Consider the following 20162-nt stretch of genomic DNA (forward strand, 5'->3'; position numbering starts at 1 on the left):
AACTTAGTCTTTCCAGCCTGCTGGCTCTGGAGAGTCCAGGCAGTGTGCACAAGGAGGATTCCCCTCAGAACAGCACACCCACTCAGCCAAAGGGCAGCTAGACTGCTTCTTTAAGTGGGTCCCTGATCCTGTTCCTCCTGACTGGGTGAGAACTCCCAGTAGGGGGCTCCAGACACCTTCTACAGGAGCATTCAGGCCAACATCCAGTCAGTGCGCTCCGGGACAAAGCTCCAAGAAGAAAGAGCAGGCATCTTTGCTGTTTCGCAGCCTTCACTGGTAATATCTCCAGGTGTGGGAGGACCAAGGAGACTAGGGTCTGGAATGGAACCCCAGCAAACCACGGCAGCCCTATGGAAGAGTGGCCTGTTAAAATAAAAACAAACAAACAGAAAGCAATAACTACAACAACAACAAAGACCCCACAAAAACACCATTCAAAGGTCAACAACCTCAAAGATAGAAGGTAGATAAGCCCACAAAGATGAGAAAGAATGCAAAAATGCTGAAAACTCAAAAATCCAGAGTGCCTCTTCTCCTCCAGATGACTCTCCAGCATGGGTACAGAACTGGGCTGAGGCTGAGATGAATGAATTGACAGAAGTAGGTTTCAGAAAATGGGTAATAAAAATCTTCGCTGAGCTAAAGGAGCACGTTCTGACCCAATGCAAAGAAGCTTAGAATCATGATAAAACAACACAGGAGGTGATAATGAGAATAGCCAGTTTAGAGAGGAACATAAATGACCTGATGGAGCTGAAAAACACAATATAAGAAATTCACAATGCAATCACAAGTATCAATAGCAAAGTAGACCAAGCAGAGGAAAGAATCTCAGAGCTGGAAGACCATCTTTCCAAAATAGTACAGGAAGACAAGAATAGAGAAAAAAGAATGAGACTGAGTACAGTGGCTCACGCCTGCAATCCCAGCACTTTGGGAGGCCAAGGCAGGCAGATCACCTGAGGTCAGGAGTTCAAGACCGGCCTGGCCAACATGGCAAAACCCTGTCTCTACTAAAAATACAAAAAGTAGCCAAGCATGGTGGCATGCACCTATAATTCCAGCTACTCAGGAGGGTGAGGCACAAGAGTCACTTGAACCCGGGAGGCAGAGATTGCGGTGAACCAAGATTGCACCATGGCACTCTAGCCTGGGCGACAGAGCGAGACTGTCTCAGAAAAAGAAAAAAGGAAAAAATAAAGACGATAAACAAAACCTCTGAGAAATACGGGATTGTGGAAAAGGACCGAACCTACAACTGACTGGAGTACCTGAAAGAGACAGGGAAATTGGAAACAAGCTGGAAAACGTACTTCAGGATCTCATCCAGGAGAACTTCCTCAACCTAGCAAGACAAGCCAACCTTCAAATTCAGGAAATTCAGGGAACCCCAGTAAGATACTCTACGAGAAGATCAACCCCAAGACATGTAATCATCAGATTCTCCAAGGTCAAAATGAAAGAAAAAATGTTAAGGGCAGCCAGAGAGAAAGGCCAGGTCACCTACAAAAAGAAGTCCATCAGACCAAAAGCAGAACCCGCAGTGGAAACCCTACAAGCCAGAAGAGATTAGGGGCCAATATTCAACATTCTTAAAAGAACTTCCAACCCAGAATTTCATATCTGGCCAAACTAAGCTTAATAAGCAAAGGAGAAATAAGATCTTTTTCAGACAAGCAAATGCTGAGGGACTTCATCACCACTAGGCCTGCCTTTCAAGAGCTCCTGAAGGAAACACTAAATATGGAAAGGAAAAATCATTACCAACCACTACAGAAATCCACTGAAGTACACAAATCAGTGATACAACGAAGCAACCACATAAACAAGTCTGCAAAAAAACCAGCTAGCTTCATGATGACAGGATCAAATTCACACATAACAATATTAACCTTAAGTGTAAATGGCCTAAATGCCCTAACTAAAAGACACAGAATGGCAAGCTGGATAGTCAAGATCCATCTGGATGCTATCTTCAAGAGACTCATCTCACATGCAAAGACACATATAGGCCCAAAACAAAGGGATGAAGGAAAATTTACCAAGCAAATGGAAAACAGAAAAAAGCAGGGGTCACAATTCTAGTTTCTGACAAAACAGACTTTAAACCAACAAAGATCAAAAAAGACAAAGAAGGGCATTATATATGGTAAAGGGTTTAATTCAACAAGGAGCGCTAACTATCCTAAATATATATGCACCCAATAGAGTAGCACCTAGATTCATAAAGCAAGTTCTTAGAGATCTACAAAGAGACTCAGACTCCCACACAATAATAGTGAGAGACTTTAACATCCCACTGACAATATTAGACAGATCATCAAGACAGAAAATTAACAAAGATATTCAGGACCTGAACTCAGCTCTGGATCAAGCAGACCTGATAGACATCTACAGAACTCTCCATCCAAAAATAACAAAATATACATTTTTCTCCTTGCTACATGGCACTTACTCAAAAATTCATAACATAATTAGAAGTAAATCACTCCTCAGCAAATGCAAAAGAACTGAAATGATAACAAATGGTCTCTCAGACCACAGTGCAATCAAATTAGAACTCAAGATTAAGAAGCTTACTCAAAACTACACAACTACATGGAAATTGAACAACCTGTTCCTGAATGACTCCCGGGTAAATTATGAAATTAAGGCAGAAATCAAGAAGTTCTTTAAAACTAATGAGAACAAAGAGGCAATGCACCAGAATCTCTGTAACACACATCAAAAAGCTAGTAAGATCTCAAATCAACAACCTAACATCTCAACTAAAAGAACTAGAGAAACAAGAGCAAACAAACTCCAAAGTTAGCAGAATTCAAGAAATAACCAAGATCAGAGGAGAACTAAAGGAGATAGAGACATGACAACCCCTTCAAAAAATCAACAAATCCAGAAGCTGGGTCTTTTTGGAAAAAAAATAATAATAAATAGCTGCTAGGTAGACTAATAAAGAAGAAAAGGCGGAAGAATCACATGGACACAATCAGAAATGATAAGGGGGATATCACCACTGACCACACAGAAATACAATCAACAAAGAATACTATAAACACCTCTATGCACATAAACTAGAAAATCTAGGAGAAATGGATAAATTCCTGGACACATATACGCCCTGCCAAGACTGAACCAGGAAGAAACTGAATACTTGAATAGACCAATAATGAGTTCTGAAACCAAGGCAGTAATTAAATAACCTATCAGCCCCCAAAAAAAGCCCAGGACAGGACAAATTTACAGCTAAATTCTACCAGAGTACAAAGACGAGCTGGTACCATTTCTACAGAAACTATTCCAAACAATTGAAAAGAAGGAACTCCTCCCTAAGTCATTTCATGAAGCCAACATCATCCTGATACCAAAACCTGGCAGAGATACAAAAAAAACTGCCCTCCAATGTCCCTGATGAACATCAATGCAAAAATCCTCAATAAAATACTGGCAAACCGATTCCAGCAGCACATCAAAAAGCTTATCTGTCATGATCAAGTGGGCTTCATCCCTGGGATCCAAGGTTGGTTCAACATACACAAATCCATCAATGTAATTCACCACATAAACAAAACCAAAGACAAAAACCACATGATTCTAAGGCCTTGCTTTATGAATCTTGGGTGCTCCTGTATTGTGTGCATACATGTTTAGGATAGTTAACTCTTCTTGTTGCTTTGATCCCTTTGCCATTATATAACATCGTTGTTTGTCTTTTTTTTTTTTATGTTTGTTGGTTTACAGTCTGTTTTATCAGAAACTTACAGTCTGTTTTATCAGAAACTAGGATTGCAACCCCTGCTTTTTTTTTTTTTTCCTTTCCATTTGCTTCGTAAATCTTCCTCCATCCCTTATTTTGAGCCTATGTGTGTCTTTGCATGTGAGATGGGCCTCCTGAATACAACACACTGATGGAATGGAATGTCTCCGGGTAAAGCTGACCATTCCCATTCATTCTATTCTGAGATAGGAGAAAACCGCCCTGGGGCTGGAGGCGAGATATGCTGGCAGCAATACTGCTCTGTTGCTCTTTGCTACACTGAGATGTTTGGGTAAAAAGAAACATAAATCTAGCCTACACGTATATCGGGGCACAGTACCTTTCCTTGAACTTACTCATGATACAGATTCCTTTGCTCACATGTTTCCCGCTGACCTTCTCTCCACCTGTTGCCCTGCTACACTCCCCTCACTAAGAGAGTAAAAATAATGATCAATACATACTGAGGGATCTCAGAGGCTGGAACCAGTGCGGGACCTCCATATGCTGAGCGCTCGTCTCCTGGGCCCACTGTTCTTTCTCTATACTTTTGTCTCTGTGTCTTATTTCTTTTCTCAGTCTCTCGTCCCACCTGATGAGAAATACCCACAGGTGTGGAGCGGCTGGCCCCCTTCAAGCTTCTGCACAGCAAAAGAAACTATCATCAGAGTAAACAGGAAACCTACAGAATGGGAGAAAATTTTTGCAATCTATCCATCTGACAAGGGCTAATATCCAGAATCTACAAGGAACTTAAACAAATTTACAAGAAAAAAAACAAACAACCCTATCAAAACTGGGCAAAGGATATGAACAGACACTTCTCAAAAGAAGACATTTATGCAGCCAACAAACATGAAAAAAAGCTCATTATGACTGGTCATTAGAGAAATGCAAATCAAAACCACAATGAGATACCATCTCACACTAGTTAGAATGGTGATCATTAAAAAGTCAGAAACAACAGATGCTGGAGAGGATGTGGAGAAACAGGAACGCTTTTACACTGTTGGTGAGAGTGTAAATTAGTTCAACTATTGTCGAAGACAGTGTGGTAATTCCTCAAGGATCCACAACTAGAAATATCATTTGATCTAGCAATTCCATTACTGGGTATAAACCCAAAGGATTATAAATCATTCTACTATAAAGACACATGTACACGTATGTTTATTGCGGCACTTTTCACAACAGCAAAGACGTGGGACCGATCCAAATGCCCATCAATGATACACTGCATAAAGAAAATGGGGCACATATACACCATGGAAAACTATGCAGCCATAAAAAAGGATGAGTTAATGTCCTTTGCAGGGACATGGATGAAGCTGGAAACCATCATACTCAGCAAACTAACACAGGAACAGAAAACCAAACACCGCATATTCTCACTCATAAGTGGGAGTGGAACAATGAGAACACATGAACACAGTGAGAGGAACATCACACACGGGGGCCTGTCATGGGGTAGAGGGCCAGGGGAGGGATAGCATTAGGAGAAATACCTAATGTAGATGACAGGTTGGCGGGTGCAGCAAACCAACATGGCACATGTATACTTATGTAACAAACCTGCACGTTCTGCACATGTATCCCAGAACTTAAAGTATACTTAAAAAAAAAAAAACCCCACATGATTATCTCAACAGATGCAGAAAAGGCCTTCAATAAAACTCAACATATATACACACACACACACATATATATATATTTTGTTTTGTTTTGTTTTTTTTTTTGAGAGGGAGTTTTGCTCTGACTCCGAGGCTGGAGTGCATTGGTGCAATCTCAGCTCACTGCGACCTCCACTTCCCAGGTTCAAGCGATCCTCCTGCCTCAGGCTCCCGCATAGCTGGGACTACAGGCGTGCACCACCACACCCAGGTAATTTTTGTATTTTTAGTAGAGACAGATTTCATCATGTGGTCCAGGCTGGTCTCGAACTCCTGACCTCAGGCGATCTGCCCACGTCAGCCTCACAAAGTGCTGGAATCACAGGCAACATCCCTTTACGTTAAAAACTCTCAATAAACTAGATACTGAAGGAACATACCTCTGAATAATAACAGCCACATATGACAAACCCACAGCCAATACCATACTGAACAGGCCTGGTGGCAGGCGCCTGTAGTCCCAGCTACTTGGAAGGCTGAGGCAGGAGAATGGCATGAACGCAGGAGGCGGAGCTTGCAGTGAGCCAAGACCGCGCCACTGCACTCCAGCCTGGTCAACAGAGAGACTCCATAAAAGCTGGAAGCATTCCCTTTGAAAACGGGCACAAGGCAAGGATGCCCTTTCTCACCACTCTATTCAACATAGTATTGGAAGTTCTGGCAAGGGCAATCAGGCAGGAGAAAGAAATAAAGTATACTCACATAGGAAGAAAGGAAATCAAATTATCTTTGTTTGCAGAATACATAAACCCGTATTTAGAAAACACCATCCTCGCAACCCAAAAGCTTCTTAAGCTGGTCAGCAACTTCAGCAAAGTCTCAGGATATAAAATCAATGTGCAAAAATCACAAGCATTCCTACGTACCAACAACAGGCCAGCAGAGAGCTAAATCATGAATGAACTCCCATTCGCAATTGCTACAAACAGAATAAAATGCCTAGAAATACAGCTAACAAAGAAGTGAAGGACCTCTTTAAGAAGAACTACAAATCAAGGAAATCAGAGAGGACACAAACAAATGGGAAAACATTCCATGCTCATGGATAGGAAGAATCAATATTGTGAAAATGGCCATACTGCCCAATTTATAGATTCAATGCTATTCCAATTAAACTACCATTGACATTCTTCATAAAATTAGGAAAAACTATTTTAAAATTCATATGGAACCAAAAAAGAACCCAAATAGCCAAGACAATCCTAAGGAAAAGAACAAAACTGGAGAGGCATTATACTACCTGATTTCAAACTATACTACAATACTACAGTAATTAAAACAGCATGGTACTGGTACAAAACCAGACACATAGACTAATGGAACAGAATAAAGAACTCAGAAATAAGACTACACAACTACAACCATCTGATCTTCTACAAGCCTGACAAAAACAAGCAATGGGGAAACGATTTCTTACCTTTTTTTTTTTTTTTTTTAAAAAAAACTTTTTTTTAAGTGGTGGTGGGAGAACTGACTAGCCATATGCAGCAGAAAGTTGAAACTGGACCTCTTCCTTACACCTTATACAAAAACTAACTCAAGGTGGATTAAAGAAGTAAATGTAAAACCCAAAAACCCTAGAAGAAAATCTAGGCAATACCATTCAGGACATTTGCATGGGCAAAGATTTCATGACAAAAACATCAAAAGCAATTTTGCAACAAAAGCAAAAATTGATAAATGGGATCTAATTAAACTAAAGACCTCTGCACAGCAAAAGAAACTATCATCAGAGTGAACAGACAACCTACAGAATGGGAGAAAAGCTGGGCAATCTATCCATCTGACAAAGGTTTAATATCCAGAGTCCAGAAGGAATTTTAAACGAATATATAAGAAAAAAACTAACAACCCCATTAAGAAGTGGGCAAAGGACATGAACAGACTCTTCTCAAAAGAAGACATTCATGTGGCCAACACACATACAAAACAAAGCTCAACATCACTGATTATGGAAATTCAAATAAAAACCACAGTGAGATACCATCTCATGCCAGTAAGAATGGTGACTATTAAAATGTCAAGAAATGGCCAGGGACAGTGGCTCACACCTGTAATCCCAGCATTTTGGGAGGCCAAGGAGGGTGGATCACTTGAGGTCAGGAGTTAGAGATCAGCCTGGGCAATATGGTGAAACCCCATCTCCAACAAAAATATAAAAAATTAGCCAGGTGTGGTGCTGCACACCTGTAGTCCCAGCTACTTGGGAGGCTGAAGCAGAAGGATAGCTTAGGCTAGGAAGACAGAGGTTGCAGTGAGCCAAGATCACATCACTGCACTCCAGCCTGGGTGACAGGGTGAGACTCCATCTCAAAAAATAAAAAACAGAGGCTGAGAATGGTGGCTCATGCCTGTAATCCCAGCACTTTGGGAGGCCGAGGAGGGTGGATCACAAGGTCAGGATATCGAGACCATCCTGGCTAACACAGTGAAACCCAGGCGTGGTGGTGGGCGCCTGTAGTCCCAGCTACTCAGGAGGCTGAGGCAGGAGAATAGCGTGAACCTGGGAGGCAGAGCTGGCAGTGAGCCAAGATCGTGCACTGCACTCCAGCCTGGGCAACAGAGCAAGACTCCATCCCCCCAAATAAATAAATAAGTAAATAAATAAATAACAATAAATAAAAGGTCAAGAAACAACAGATGCTGGTGAGGTTGTGGAGAAAAAAGAACACTTCTATACTGTTGGTGGGAGTATAAATTAGTTCAACCATTGTGGAAGACAATGGGGCAATTCCTCAAAGATCCAGAAGCAGAAATATCATGTGACCTAACAGTCCCATTACTGGGTATATTTCCAAAGGAATATAAATCATTCTGTTATAAAGATATATGCACGTGTATGTTCACTGCAGCACAGTTCACAATAGCAAAGACATGGAATCAACCCACATGCCCATCAATAATAGACTGGATAAAGAAAATGTGGCACATATACACCATGGAATACTATGCAGCCATAAAAAGGAATGAGATTATGTCCTTTACTGGGACATGGATGAAGCTAGATGCTTTATCCTCAGCAAACTAATGCAGGAACAGAAAACAAAATACCGCATGTTCTCCCTTATGAGAACATACAGACACATCATGGGGAATAACACATATTGGGGCCTGTCAGGAGAGCAGGGGGCAGGAGAGCATCAGGAAGAATAGCTAATGGATGCTGGGCTTAATACCTAGGGGATGGGTTGATGTGTGCAGCACCATGGCACATGTTACCTATGTAACAAACCTGCACATCCTGCACATGTACCTTGGAACTTAAAAGTTGAAAAGAAAAATAGTACTGTACCAATGTTCATTTCTTCATTTTGGTAACTGAACTTTGGAGGTAATTCTCCATGGGTCTCTTACATTTCTGTATGTTTTGTGAGTGAGACAAAAACCTTTTGTTCTAGACTATCTTTTCAAAGGTATCTACATGGTGAATAGCCTTTCTCCCTCTGGAAAAAGAGCAGGTTTACTTGCAACTCATTATTAAAAAATTCAGGAACACACTAAGTTCAAGGTCCTTCAGCCAGGATGCAAACCCACTATGTGCACAGCATCTACCTAATTATCTATGAAATCCCTGTAGGGGTTGGAGTAGGAGGGGAGAACAAGGCAAACAACACAAACACGAAGGTCATATTCCCTATTGTGCCTTGAGTAATAAAGTCCTTTGTCTTTGGCCCAGGAATTTCATGTCTTTTGCCAGCGTCCATGAAACTGTGACAGGCTAACTTGTCCACTTGCAAATAAGATAAATTCTCAGGCCCTTATAGTTCTATACAGTACTATGTTTATGTATAATAACCATATTGAGTTATTGGGTAAAAGATATACAGGAACTCTCAGTACAATTTTTACAATTTTCAGTAAGTCTAAAACTACTTCAAAACTAAAAGTTAAGAATAAAATCAATCAGTAGCCAAATACTAACTCTCCATGTCAAAAATAATAATAATGATATAATAGTTGATATGGTTTGGCTCTGTGTCCCACCCAAATGTCATCTTCAATTGTACTCCCATAATTCCCACATGTTGTGGGAGTGCCCGTGGGAGATAAGTGAATCATCGGGGCAGTTTCCCTCATATTGTTCTCATGGTAGTAAGTCTCATGAGATCTGATGGTTTTGTCAGGGGTTTCTGCTTTTGCTTCTTCCTTATTCTCTCTTTGCCTGTTGCCATCCATGTAAGACGGGACTTGCTCCCCCTTGCCTTCTGCCATGATTGTGAGGCTTCCCTAGCCACGTGGAACTGTAAGTCCATTAAACCTCTTTCTTTGTAAATTGCCCAGTCTCCGGTATGCCTTTATCAGCAGCATGAAAACAGACTAATATAATAGTAATGGTGTCATCATTGCCACTATATAATTGATATATATTACATCAGGTTCTCTCAAAGAATTCATGGTTTGCTATAGCAATGGTAATTATTGCATTTTTTTCAGTGAGTTATTCTGGGGGTTTGCATTAAAAGATTCAATTTCAAGCACATTAAGTATCATATATATGCTTTGTTAACTACTTAGGTAACTGTGTATCATCAATTTCAAAGACAATTGTGCTTTCCAGAATTCACTCTACTAGGGGTGAATGTGGAGTGACTCAGGAACAAATTACTCTCCTATGGCAAGGGAAGACTGTACTTAAATACCACAAAGATCTCATTACAAGGCAACTTGCTTTCAGGACAGTGTCATGACTTTTGCCACAAGAGCAATTATAATGAGATAAGTTTACTTATAAAACCAAACAAAAAATAAAATAAAAATAAAAAAACTTAAAAAAACATCATCTTCCAAAGATAGGTATTAACCGTTACATTACCTCGTAAAAGTTATGCATACTTCCTGTATTAATTGCTTTCATGTACATTAATCTGATCCTATAAAGTAGGCTATTTGTTACAGATAAACAAAAGCACCAAGAATTCAAGTACTTCACCCAAAGTTGCACAGTTGATTAGTGCAAAGTTGGTAAAACAAAACCAATTCAGTTGTGTTCTTATCACTACTGAACAATATCTTATATTTTCTTTCTTCTTTAATCATCTCATACTTCATTTCAAAATTAATATATTTTCTAATGGTTAAAATGGTAAATTGGATGTTTTATGTATTTTACCACAAAAAAGTTCTGAAGCTTTAGAAAACATATTTTACATGTTAACCAGAATTCACTTTTCTTTCATAAGTCAAGGCAAAGCATTCTCAGATTCCTAAAATTAAATGTAACTAACATTTATTGAGCATTTACTATACAAAAGGCACTGTTCTAAGCGCTCTATTATATTAAATGATTTGATCCTCTTAAGAACACTGTGAGGTAGAGATAACTATTATTGTCTCACTTTTACATTTGGCAAAGGTGAAATACAAAGATGTTCAGTAACTTGTTGTTCAATGTCACAGAGCCAGGATTTAAACCCAGGCAGCCTAACTTTAGAGCCCACTCATTACAATTCGCCTGCCAAAAGAACTTAACAGACATTTTTCCAAAGAAGATATGCAAATGGCCGAAAGCATGAGATGTTCAACATTATTAGTCAGCAAAATATAAATCAAAACCACAATGAAATATCACTTCATGCCTCCTAAGATGGGCATAATAAAATGGATAATAGTAAGTGTTGGCAGGAATGTGGAAAAAACAGAAGGTGCATACATTGCTGGTGGGAATGTAGATGGTGCAGCTACTGTGGAAAATAGCTTACAATTCCTCAAAAAATTAAACGTAAAACCATATGACCCAGCAATTCCACTCCTAGATAGTAATGGCAAAAACCACAATTGCTTTTGCACCAACCTAAAATATATATTTTAAAAAACCTGAGAGCAGGAACTAGAGCAGATTATTTGTATACCAACGTTCATTGCATCATTATTGACAATAGCCAAAAGGTAAAAGCAACCCAAGTATTCATCAACAGAGGAATGGATAATAGATCAACAAAATGTGGTTTAATACATACAATTCACCCACAGAATTAAGTGAAATTTTCATTCATTGCTACAACATGGATGGACCTTGAAAACATTATGCTAGATGAAATTAGCCAGACACAGATAGACAAATATATGATTCCAGTTAAATTCATAGAAACAAAAAGCAGAATAGAGGTTACCAGGGACTGACGGGAGGGAAGAATAGGAAATTATAGTTTAACGGACAGAGTTTATGTTGGGATGATGAAAAAGGTTGGAGTATAAATCGTGGTGATAGCTATACAACATTATATATTAATGTAACTAAACTGTACACTTAAATGGTTACAATGATAAATATTATGTTGTGTAAATGTTACCACAATTTTTAAAAAAAGAATTAGACTGTCAAATAACTTGTCTACATAAACAAACAGATCAGAGACATTTGTATCAGGTCAATTTCTCTACTCTTTGCAAGGTCAACAGGCTCAATACATAACTTTTCAACTAGGTTTCCAATAGTGAAAAATGAAAAACAGGCCGGGCGCGGTGGCTCAAGCCTGTAATCCCAGCACTTTGGGAGGCCGAGACAGGCGGATCACGAGGTCAGGAGATCGAGACCATCCTGGCTAACACGGTGAAACCCCGTCTCTACTAAAAATACAAAAAAATTAGCCGGGCGAGGTGGCAGGCGCCTGTAGTCCCAGCTACTCGGGAGGCTGAGGCAGGAGAATGGCGTGAACCCGGGGGGGCGGAGCTTGCAGTGAGCCGAGATCGCGCCACTGCACTCCAGCCTGGGGCACAGAGCAAGACTCCGTCTCAAAAAAAAAAAAAAGAAAAAAAGAAAAAAAGAAAAAAAGAAAAACAAGCAAACAAACAATAAACTCAGCAGAAAAAAAAAAATCCAACTTCTCTCTCTCTCTTTAAGAGATGGGGTCTTACTCCGTCACCCAGGCAAGAGTGCAGTGGCACCTTCTTACCTTACTGCAGCCTCGAACTCCTGGGCGCAAATGATCCTCCCACCTCAGCCTTCCCAAATCTGCCTTTCTAACATAAAAGTGAAAAGCCAGCAATAGAAATGAGAATTTCATCACAGACAGATAAAGAATTCAGGAGATACAGGCTTGACTTTAAAAACTACAATAATTTAAAAATTGCTCATCTCAAAATAATTAAAAATACCTATGACCAAAGGTAAAGGAAAAGAATCTTTAGATTAGAAGAAGGCAAAGAAACCCCTCATGTAAATACTTATTATATGCAAGAAAACAAATGCAGTCATACTGCTCATTTAAGTATAATTCATTATTACGTGGTATAGCAATAAAAAGATGAACGCTAAAGCAGCTCTGCCTCTTATTAGCCATCTGACTGTAAGAGTCTATAAAACGGAATAACACTATTTAAATCATAAGGTTGTCTCATGTATTAAATAGAAATGTAAAAGTACTGTGAACTCTTTTCAAGTGATACCAAATTTTAGGCAAGACTATTTCTGAATATATTCTCTAACTACATAAGCACTAATAGAAACTATGAATTATTAATTTTGGGCAAATGAACTCAAGGAATTAATGTGCTTTTACGGTCTTTGAAGAAACCTTCTACCTATCAGAGGGTAAAAATATAATTCCTATTTTTCCTAGGGAAAATAAATCAGACACTTAGAAAGCTCTAATGTGGTTTTTAAAACTGGCCATTCCTCTTTGAAGACTTAATTAAGGTTATGAAAAAATTCCCTCTTGACATATAACACCTTTGCTCAACTTTGGACATACAATTAGCCTGCACAGTGATTTGTAAATCAGTTAGCTTTCCACATATATTACGAATGAACTATTTCAAAGAACATATTTTCTATACCAACAGGAAAGAACAAATTAATGTAATAATTTTCTCTTGAGAATATATCTTTAATATGTACAAAAATTAAGCTTCAGAATATCCAAATTTTTACCCTAAAAATCATCAATAATCTAGCCTATTTTAAATTTACCAAAACAGTTTTCTTTTTTCTTTTTTTTTTTCCTTGAGACGCAGTCTCACTCTGTCACCTAGGGTGGAGTGCAGTGGTGCAATCTCGGCTCACTGCAACCTCCGCCTCCCAGGTTCAAGAGATTCTTCTGCCTCAGCCTCCTGAGTAGCTGGGATTATAGGTGCTCACCACCAAACCTAGCTAATTTGTTTGTATTTTAAGTAGAGACGGGGTTTCACCATGTTGGTCAGGCTGGTCTCGATCTCCTGACCTCGTGATCCACCCACCTCAACCACCCAAAGTGCTGGGATTACAAGCATGAGCCACTGCGCCCAGCCCAAAATAGTTTGTTTTCTAAGTGATGATACTGATTCAACAGTTTCAGTTATTCTACATTAACTACCCTGGGAATTACCGCTTTTCACTTTTCCCACCAAATTTGAAGACCGATTTACCAGTTGCTCAGTCAGACAACCACAATGATGTACAGGAGACCCAGAATCAAAACATAAATGCCTATGAGGGGCCAGCAGTTAACCACTAATGAGTTCAGCAGGAATGACTACGAGCTATGGTGACCTGGAGAGATCATGCCCAATATAAGGGCACAGCCAATAATACTGAGCTTAACCAAATACTGTTCAGGAAGGTGGTCTCTGAAGCTGTCAGATCTTTCCACTGTCAACAAAAGCCAGAAATCTGAATTTTTATATAAAACATCTTGATTTTGAACTATTAGCAACTAATTTAAAAGCTGATAAAACACAGTTCAAAGCAAAACATCTGTAGACTGCCAGTTTGTGGCTCGTGCATTCTTCTTAAACACCTGCAGTCTTCCCTTCTCTCTCTCCTTCCCTGACTTTATCTTTCTCTCTTATGATGTTCCCCCCATCACTTTTTCCTCCAGAATATCCAAGCCTAAAGAATAAGGAAAAGGTTATGACATGTGGAATTAAAAAGCCAGAGAAAAAACTAAAACTCAGCATCCTGTTACTAACTTAAAAAGCCTGAAAATCTTGCAGTGTTAGTGATGCCATTTCAACTGGTGACAATACCTACTGTACAAACAAAATCTTAATGCTTCTTCAGCAAGGAGCCTGGAGTGAGATCAAGTACTTGTATGAGCTAGGGAGCCAAGTGGACTGGAGCTAGAGACCCAATTCTGCTACTTGCCTGTTACCTCTATTTCCTCATCATTTAAAAGCAAATAGTAGCCAGGCACAGTGGCTCTCACCTATAATCCCAGTACTTTGGGAAGCTAAGGCAGGCTGATGACCTGAGGTCAGGAGTTTGATACCAGCCTGACCAACAGGGCGGAAACCCTGCTTCTACTAAAAATACAAAACCTAGGCTGGGCGCGGTGGCTTACGCCTGTAATACCAGCACTTTGAGAGGCCAAGGCAGGCGGGTCACCTGAGGTCAGAAGTTCGAGACCAGCCTGACCAACATGGAAAAACCCCATCTCTACTAAAAATACAAAATTAGTCAGGCATGGTGGTGCATGCCTGCAATCCCAGCTACTCAGGAGGCTGAGGCAGGAGAATCGCTTGAACCTGGGAGACAGGGGTTACAGTGAGCTGAGATCACGCCATTGCAGTGCAGTCTGGGAAACAAGAGCAAAACTCTGTCTTAAAAAAAAAAACTTAGCCAGGCATGGTGGCGGGCACCTGTAGTCCCAGCTACTCCAGAGGCTGAGGCAGGAGAATGGCTTGAACCTGGGAGGTGGAGGTTACAGTGAGCCGAGATTGCACCACTGCAATCCACCCTGGGTGACAGAGCAAGACTCTGTTTCAAAAAAAAAAAAAAAAAAAAAAGCAGCAGCAATCTAAACAAGAACTAAATAAAATATTATCATATATAAAATACCTAGGCCTAGTATGTGCCTGGTAGATGGCTGGTGTTTAGTAAAAGGGTGTTAAATATGTAGAAATGGTTTATTATAATTCTTACAGCTTGTTACTTTTGAAAAGAAAACACTCGAGACACAAAAACTTCCATCTCAGGGTCTATCTGATTCAGTTTGTGTGCATGCTCTCCCTGCTGTTTCTTCCCTTAAACGGGATTTAAAACACACTGTTTTTAGACATTATTCTATTATTCCTATGACCAATGATTTGCAAGTCGTTTATGACTCATCCTCAAATGCATAGCAGTATCTGCAGAAGATACAAAAGTACAATTAAGATGCCTAAAATATTTCTGGAATGAGGCCCTAATTCTTCCCAGTCAAGCTTGTATCCTTTTATCACCATCCAGTTGCTTTTTTTATAAAATGAAAAAGTATAAATTATACAGCAAAAGTCACCTACAAAAGTCAAACTTGTCACCACCTTTCAAATATAAAAATATTACTGTGGCTGGCTTGTTGGGTTATAGAGTATTAGGCCCAAACTCCCTGACATAGTTTATTTTGCCCTTTCTGAGGCAACCACTACTAATCTCTGCAGCCTTGTCTTTCACCACTCCATCCCTTCTCCCAAACTCTCCAAATACACTATACATTCTATGCCCTAAACTCTCATACATACTGTTCCCTCAACCAGAGCTCACTTTTTCCTCCCTCAAGCCCTCCCCCAGCCAGTCTCTTCCCTAATTAATCCTAAATATTAGAATCCAGGTTAAATATTTTGTTATGTCCTTCAGTCTCAGCTTACATGTCACTTCTAAGATTTCCCAGATCTTTTCCTCATCTCCACCACACAAACTTAGGGTTAGTAGCACCTTTTTATATGTTCCTATAACACCTCACATATACACATCTAAGAAAGAAGCTGATAGTGTAGAATTCAACAAGAAAAAGACCACACGCTTACGTGCATTTTACATATATACACATATATACATACATATACACACGAACATTACATTTTATTTCCTAACAAAATTAAAGACTCTAGTAAAATCTCAGAAGCACTACTTGGTGAACATGCACCCTTTCGTCTTTTGACTCTTACTCCATGACAGCCTAATTTCGAAGACTGCCGAAGGATATCAAACACATATAAAAAGTGTTTAAATCTTTCCAATCTGAGGTCATATAATTTAAATAAGATGTTTAAATTAGCAAAATGATTTTAACCTGAACAAAGTTATTTTACAAATGCTTTTACTTTGAAAAATTCAGAAAACACTTTTTGCTGTTTTCTTCAGCGCCTCAAAAATTTGATGTTTGTCAAACTCTTTTTGAATACATTCTCTACTACGTACAAGGATGCATATAACAAAAGTTTCACTGTGGTTCATTACCTATAATTTGAAAAAGCTGCCCTACATCATCGGATTTTTAATCTGAGGGCTCCCCATTTAAATAGATATGCCACTTTCCACTAGGTCCTGATCTACAGGAGAACTGAAGTCATCTCTTTTTCATCTTTGTATTTCATAGTCTATCACACTGTATGGAAGTAGGGTCTCCAAAAATATTTGTTGAACAACTGAATTTTACCAAGTAGTTCAACAAATCTTTTGTGCACCTACTATGTCCCATGACCCTCATCCTTCTTATTTTATCTCAAATAACGCTAATGATACATACTCTGGGGAGATCAACCAAGGCTTTGTCTTTATCTGAAAAAAAAAATAATGTTATATGTTCAGGAATGGGGGATAGGAAAGGTATTCTAAGAGGTAAATGGAATACAGGCAGGTTTTGTAAACAAGATATACATAGAGGACAGAATACATTTATAGAACCTATATCCTGCAATAATAAACTACAAGTTTGGGATCTTTTAAAGAATATTCCATTCATATTGAAGATATGTTATATTTCTAACAAGCAAGATTCTGCTGAGTTTGCACTTCCTGAACAAACCTAATTTCTGGAACTCCCTTAGGCTATGACATTTGTAGTAATGTGTTCAGAGAAATGAATATAGTTTAAGTAAATAGTCAAATAACTGTGACTCAATGATCAATCAAATCTAAGAATGCATTTTTAAAACTATTTTAAGCATAAATGTAAAGAAGTTCACGCAGGGTACTAGTAGAACTCTAATAACCTAATGAAATAAAATATAAAAAGCCATCAATTCATTTCTGTCTTATTGACAACACCTAAATATTCTCCATAATTCTAGAATTATATTCTACCTAATTAAAGCAAATAAAATGCATAGCATGCCAAGAGGGAGGAGAGCTTTTCACAGGTAGCAAATTTCACCAGAAATAAGCGAAGTGCAGAAATGTTGGGAAAAATTGTAATCCTAAGGTATTAACTAAATGTAACTGAAAAAAAGACAAAATTCAGCAAGTCATTTTTATTTTTTAGAAAGCATCATAAAATAAATCTCTGCTAAACAGATTTTTAACTATATATTTATAATTAACAATTCTGAACAGACTAAAAACTACATAATAAAACTAGCACAGTAATTTAGCCTTTGATTTATATTTGAAACACTTTTCTTTCAGTATCCTATTGAGACTCCTCCAAACACTTTTAAATGTTTCCCATAACCCCCTGAGACAACTTGTTTAAATTAATTACATTCACAAACCCCTATGTTCAAATTCACAGTGCCTTCTAATCACAAATTTTCCATCCTCCTCAGAGGTCAACTATACATAGTATACTTAGAAAATATAAAAACATTCTATATTTAAGATCCTTTCCTCTTAAGTCTTACAATAGAGCCCTAGGAAAAGGTCAAAATGTCCAAAGTAACAAACTCCAAGTACTCAAGCAGTAAAGACCTTCAACCATATTCAGTCCTTCTGTTCCCCTTCTTGGAATGCTTTTCCCCAGGCTGGAATCTTCTCATCTTTCAAATCTCAGAGATAGTTCACGACACGATCTAGCTATTTTTTATAAGAGCATCCCATTCCTTTCCTTCATTGTTTTTTTCCCAGTTTGTAATTACATATTGGATAGCTTGTTTGCTGGTTTATTATCCGTATTCAGTAAGAGAATAATACATAAAGACACGGACTCCATTGCATTGTCAGTGATTATCAAAGCACTCAATAAACACCTGATAAATTAATGCACAGATCTGGTGCTCAGAATAAAGGTCTGAGACACATTGGGATATAGATGATAAATTACCATGAAAACTGATTTTAAAAATTACCAGTGGGACGTCTGTAGGGTTAGAAGAGAGCCTAGAATGAAGACCTGAAAAGGCCCTATATTTAGAGTTCTGGTAGGATAGGCAAAGGAGACTGTCTCTCTCCTTCAATCCACTTTATGTGTTTTAACTGTGATACGACTATGCCACTTAAGTATGACTGTGTAACTATACTACAAGTATTATTGTCATCACCCCTTATTTCCCTATAGGACGCTTAAGTTTCTTGGAAACAGAAATGATGTCTGCTCATTCCATGACACGCTCAATATATTGCAGGAAGTAAGGTTAAATAATCATGAACCTGGAAAAAGGGCTTCTTACTAGGTAGCTGTGCCCGGCATTTCCGAGATTTCCAACGTGCACCCGCCAACTCCGCCAACCTAAGCGCAGAGCTGCCCGAGCCGCCGATACCCCGGCAGGGGGCGCCGCAGCCTCCTCCAAAGGCCGCTGCCAGCTGCAGTCCCCGCCCCCGGCCCCGCGGTCACCTGCAGCGGCTGCATTCGGGCCTCCGTTTGGCTGGCTCCACCGGCAGCTCCCACAGCCGTTCCGCACTGTCGTCGTCCGCCTCTGCACCCAGGGCAGCCGCCGCCGGCACTGGGCCGCCCTCCTGCCGCTCTTTGGCGTTCGGCGTCTGAGACCTTGAGGCCCCAGGAGGCCGCGCCACGGGCTCTTGGAGTATTCGCGCCTCTTTCTGCGACTCCATGGCGGACACTCCGGTCAGGCCGTGGCATCGAAGCCCGGCTACCACCAGGGGGCGCCACACGCTGGAGAAACCGGCCCGCGTTGCGTATCGCCATGCACGCACGCCACGTACAGGGGGCGGGTCTCCGAAGTCCAGGCTCGAGGTTCCACCCTGCCGCTGGGAAGGAACGAGCCGATTGGCCCGTGCCCATTGGGACCGGGTAGGAAAGTGTGGGCAGCGTTGGAGTGCTGGTGAGGTTAAGTAGCCTCACCGGGAGAGGTAAGGGAAACCTCCCCGAGAGCACCCCAGTACCACGCCCGAATTTAACCCCTTTAAAAGTCAAAATAAAAAGGAATTATGCATTTTCTGCCTTGGGATGGCAGTTTAAGAATATGCAGGATTTCCACAGTGCATGCATCGCAGTTGCAGCAGCTGATGTACTTATTATTTAAAGGCCAACAAAGGAGAGGTTATATCCACTGGAAACTACTCACAGCTGGTCCGTTTCATTATATGAATTTCCTGCTCTCCTATGGCTTGTGCTAATAAGACATCAAGCACACTATTTTACACTGGACACCAAATATTTCTTAAATTAGGTTTTTAGATTGTCCCGGATCAGGAAGCAATAGGAGAGCTGGCCTGGGGTACCAATAGGTTTTATGTATGAGGAAACAAGCCCTAGAAAGGTAACATTGCCCAGTATTTACAACTACCGGATACGGCAGTATAGCACAGTAGCTGTTTTTTAAAAGCCAAAATGAAATATATGTTAGAATGAAGGCAGAAATGCTTTTTACCCAAGATGGGTGTCGAATTCCTTTTATTTATTAATGCTTTGTGTTACTTCCAGCAGTACACAACATTTAAACAGAGAATTAAGCTTGGTTGTCATCAATCATGTGAATTAAGTTTAGGAATCACAATTGTCTTAACTCTATAGTTGTAATAGCTTAAATGTGAAGCAAAGTAGACAACACAGAGTAATAGAGCAAATACTGTATTTCTTAAAATGTTTATTTCACTTTTAGATTTTTCAGTCATCTTAAAATCAAGTTTGTGAAGAAAATACCGTGCTGTTGTTTTCAACTATCCT

The 20162-nt window shown here is 39.7% G+C and overlaps 1 protein-coding gene across 2 annotated transcripts in view; it reads right to left on the reverse strand.

The window, feature by feature from the left end:
• The window catches only part of DTWD2 (DTW domain containing 2), a 158050-nt gene extending 138920 nt beyond the window's left edge, over positions 1-19130 (reverse strand). The window contains 1 exon segment of one of the 2 annotated variants that reach the window (NM_001261379.1): positions 18870-19106. In NM_001261379.1, the coding sequence (NP_001248308.1) occupies positions 18870-19087 (218 nt within the window). In that variant the 5' untranslated portion in view covers positions 19088-19106. 2 annotated transcript variants of the gene reach the window in all.
• Positions 19131-20162: the final 1032 nt, after the last annotated feature.

This window comes from Macaca mulatta, chromosome 6 (assembly GCF_049350105.2).
Source record: "Macaca mulatta isolate MMU2019108-1 chromosome 6, T2T-MMU8v2.0, whole genome shotgun sequence".
NCBI classification, from domain to species: Eukaryota; Metazoa; Chordata; class Mammalia; order Primates; family Cercopithecidae; genus Macaca; species Macaca mulatta.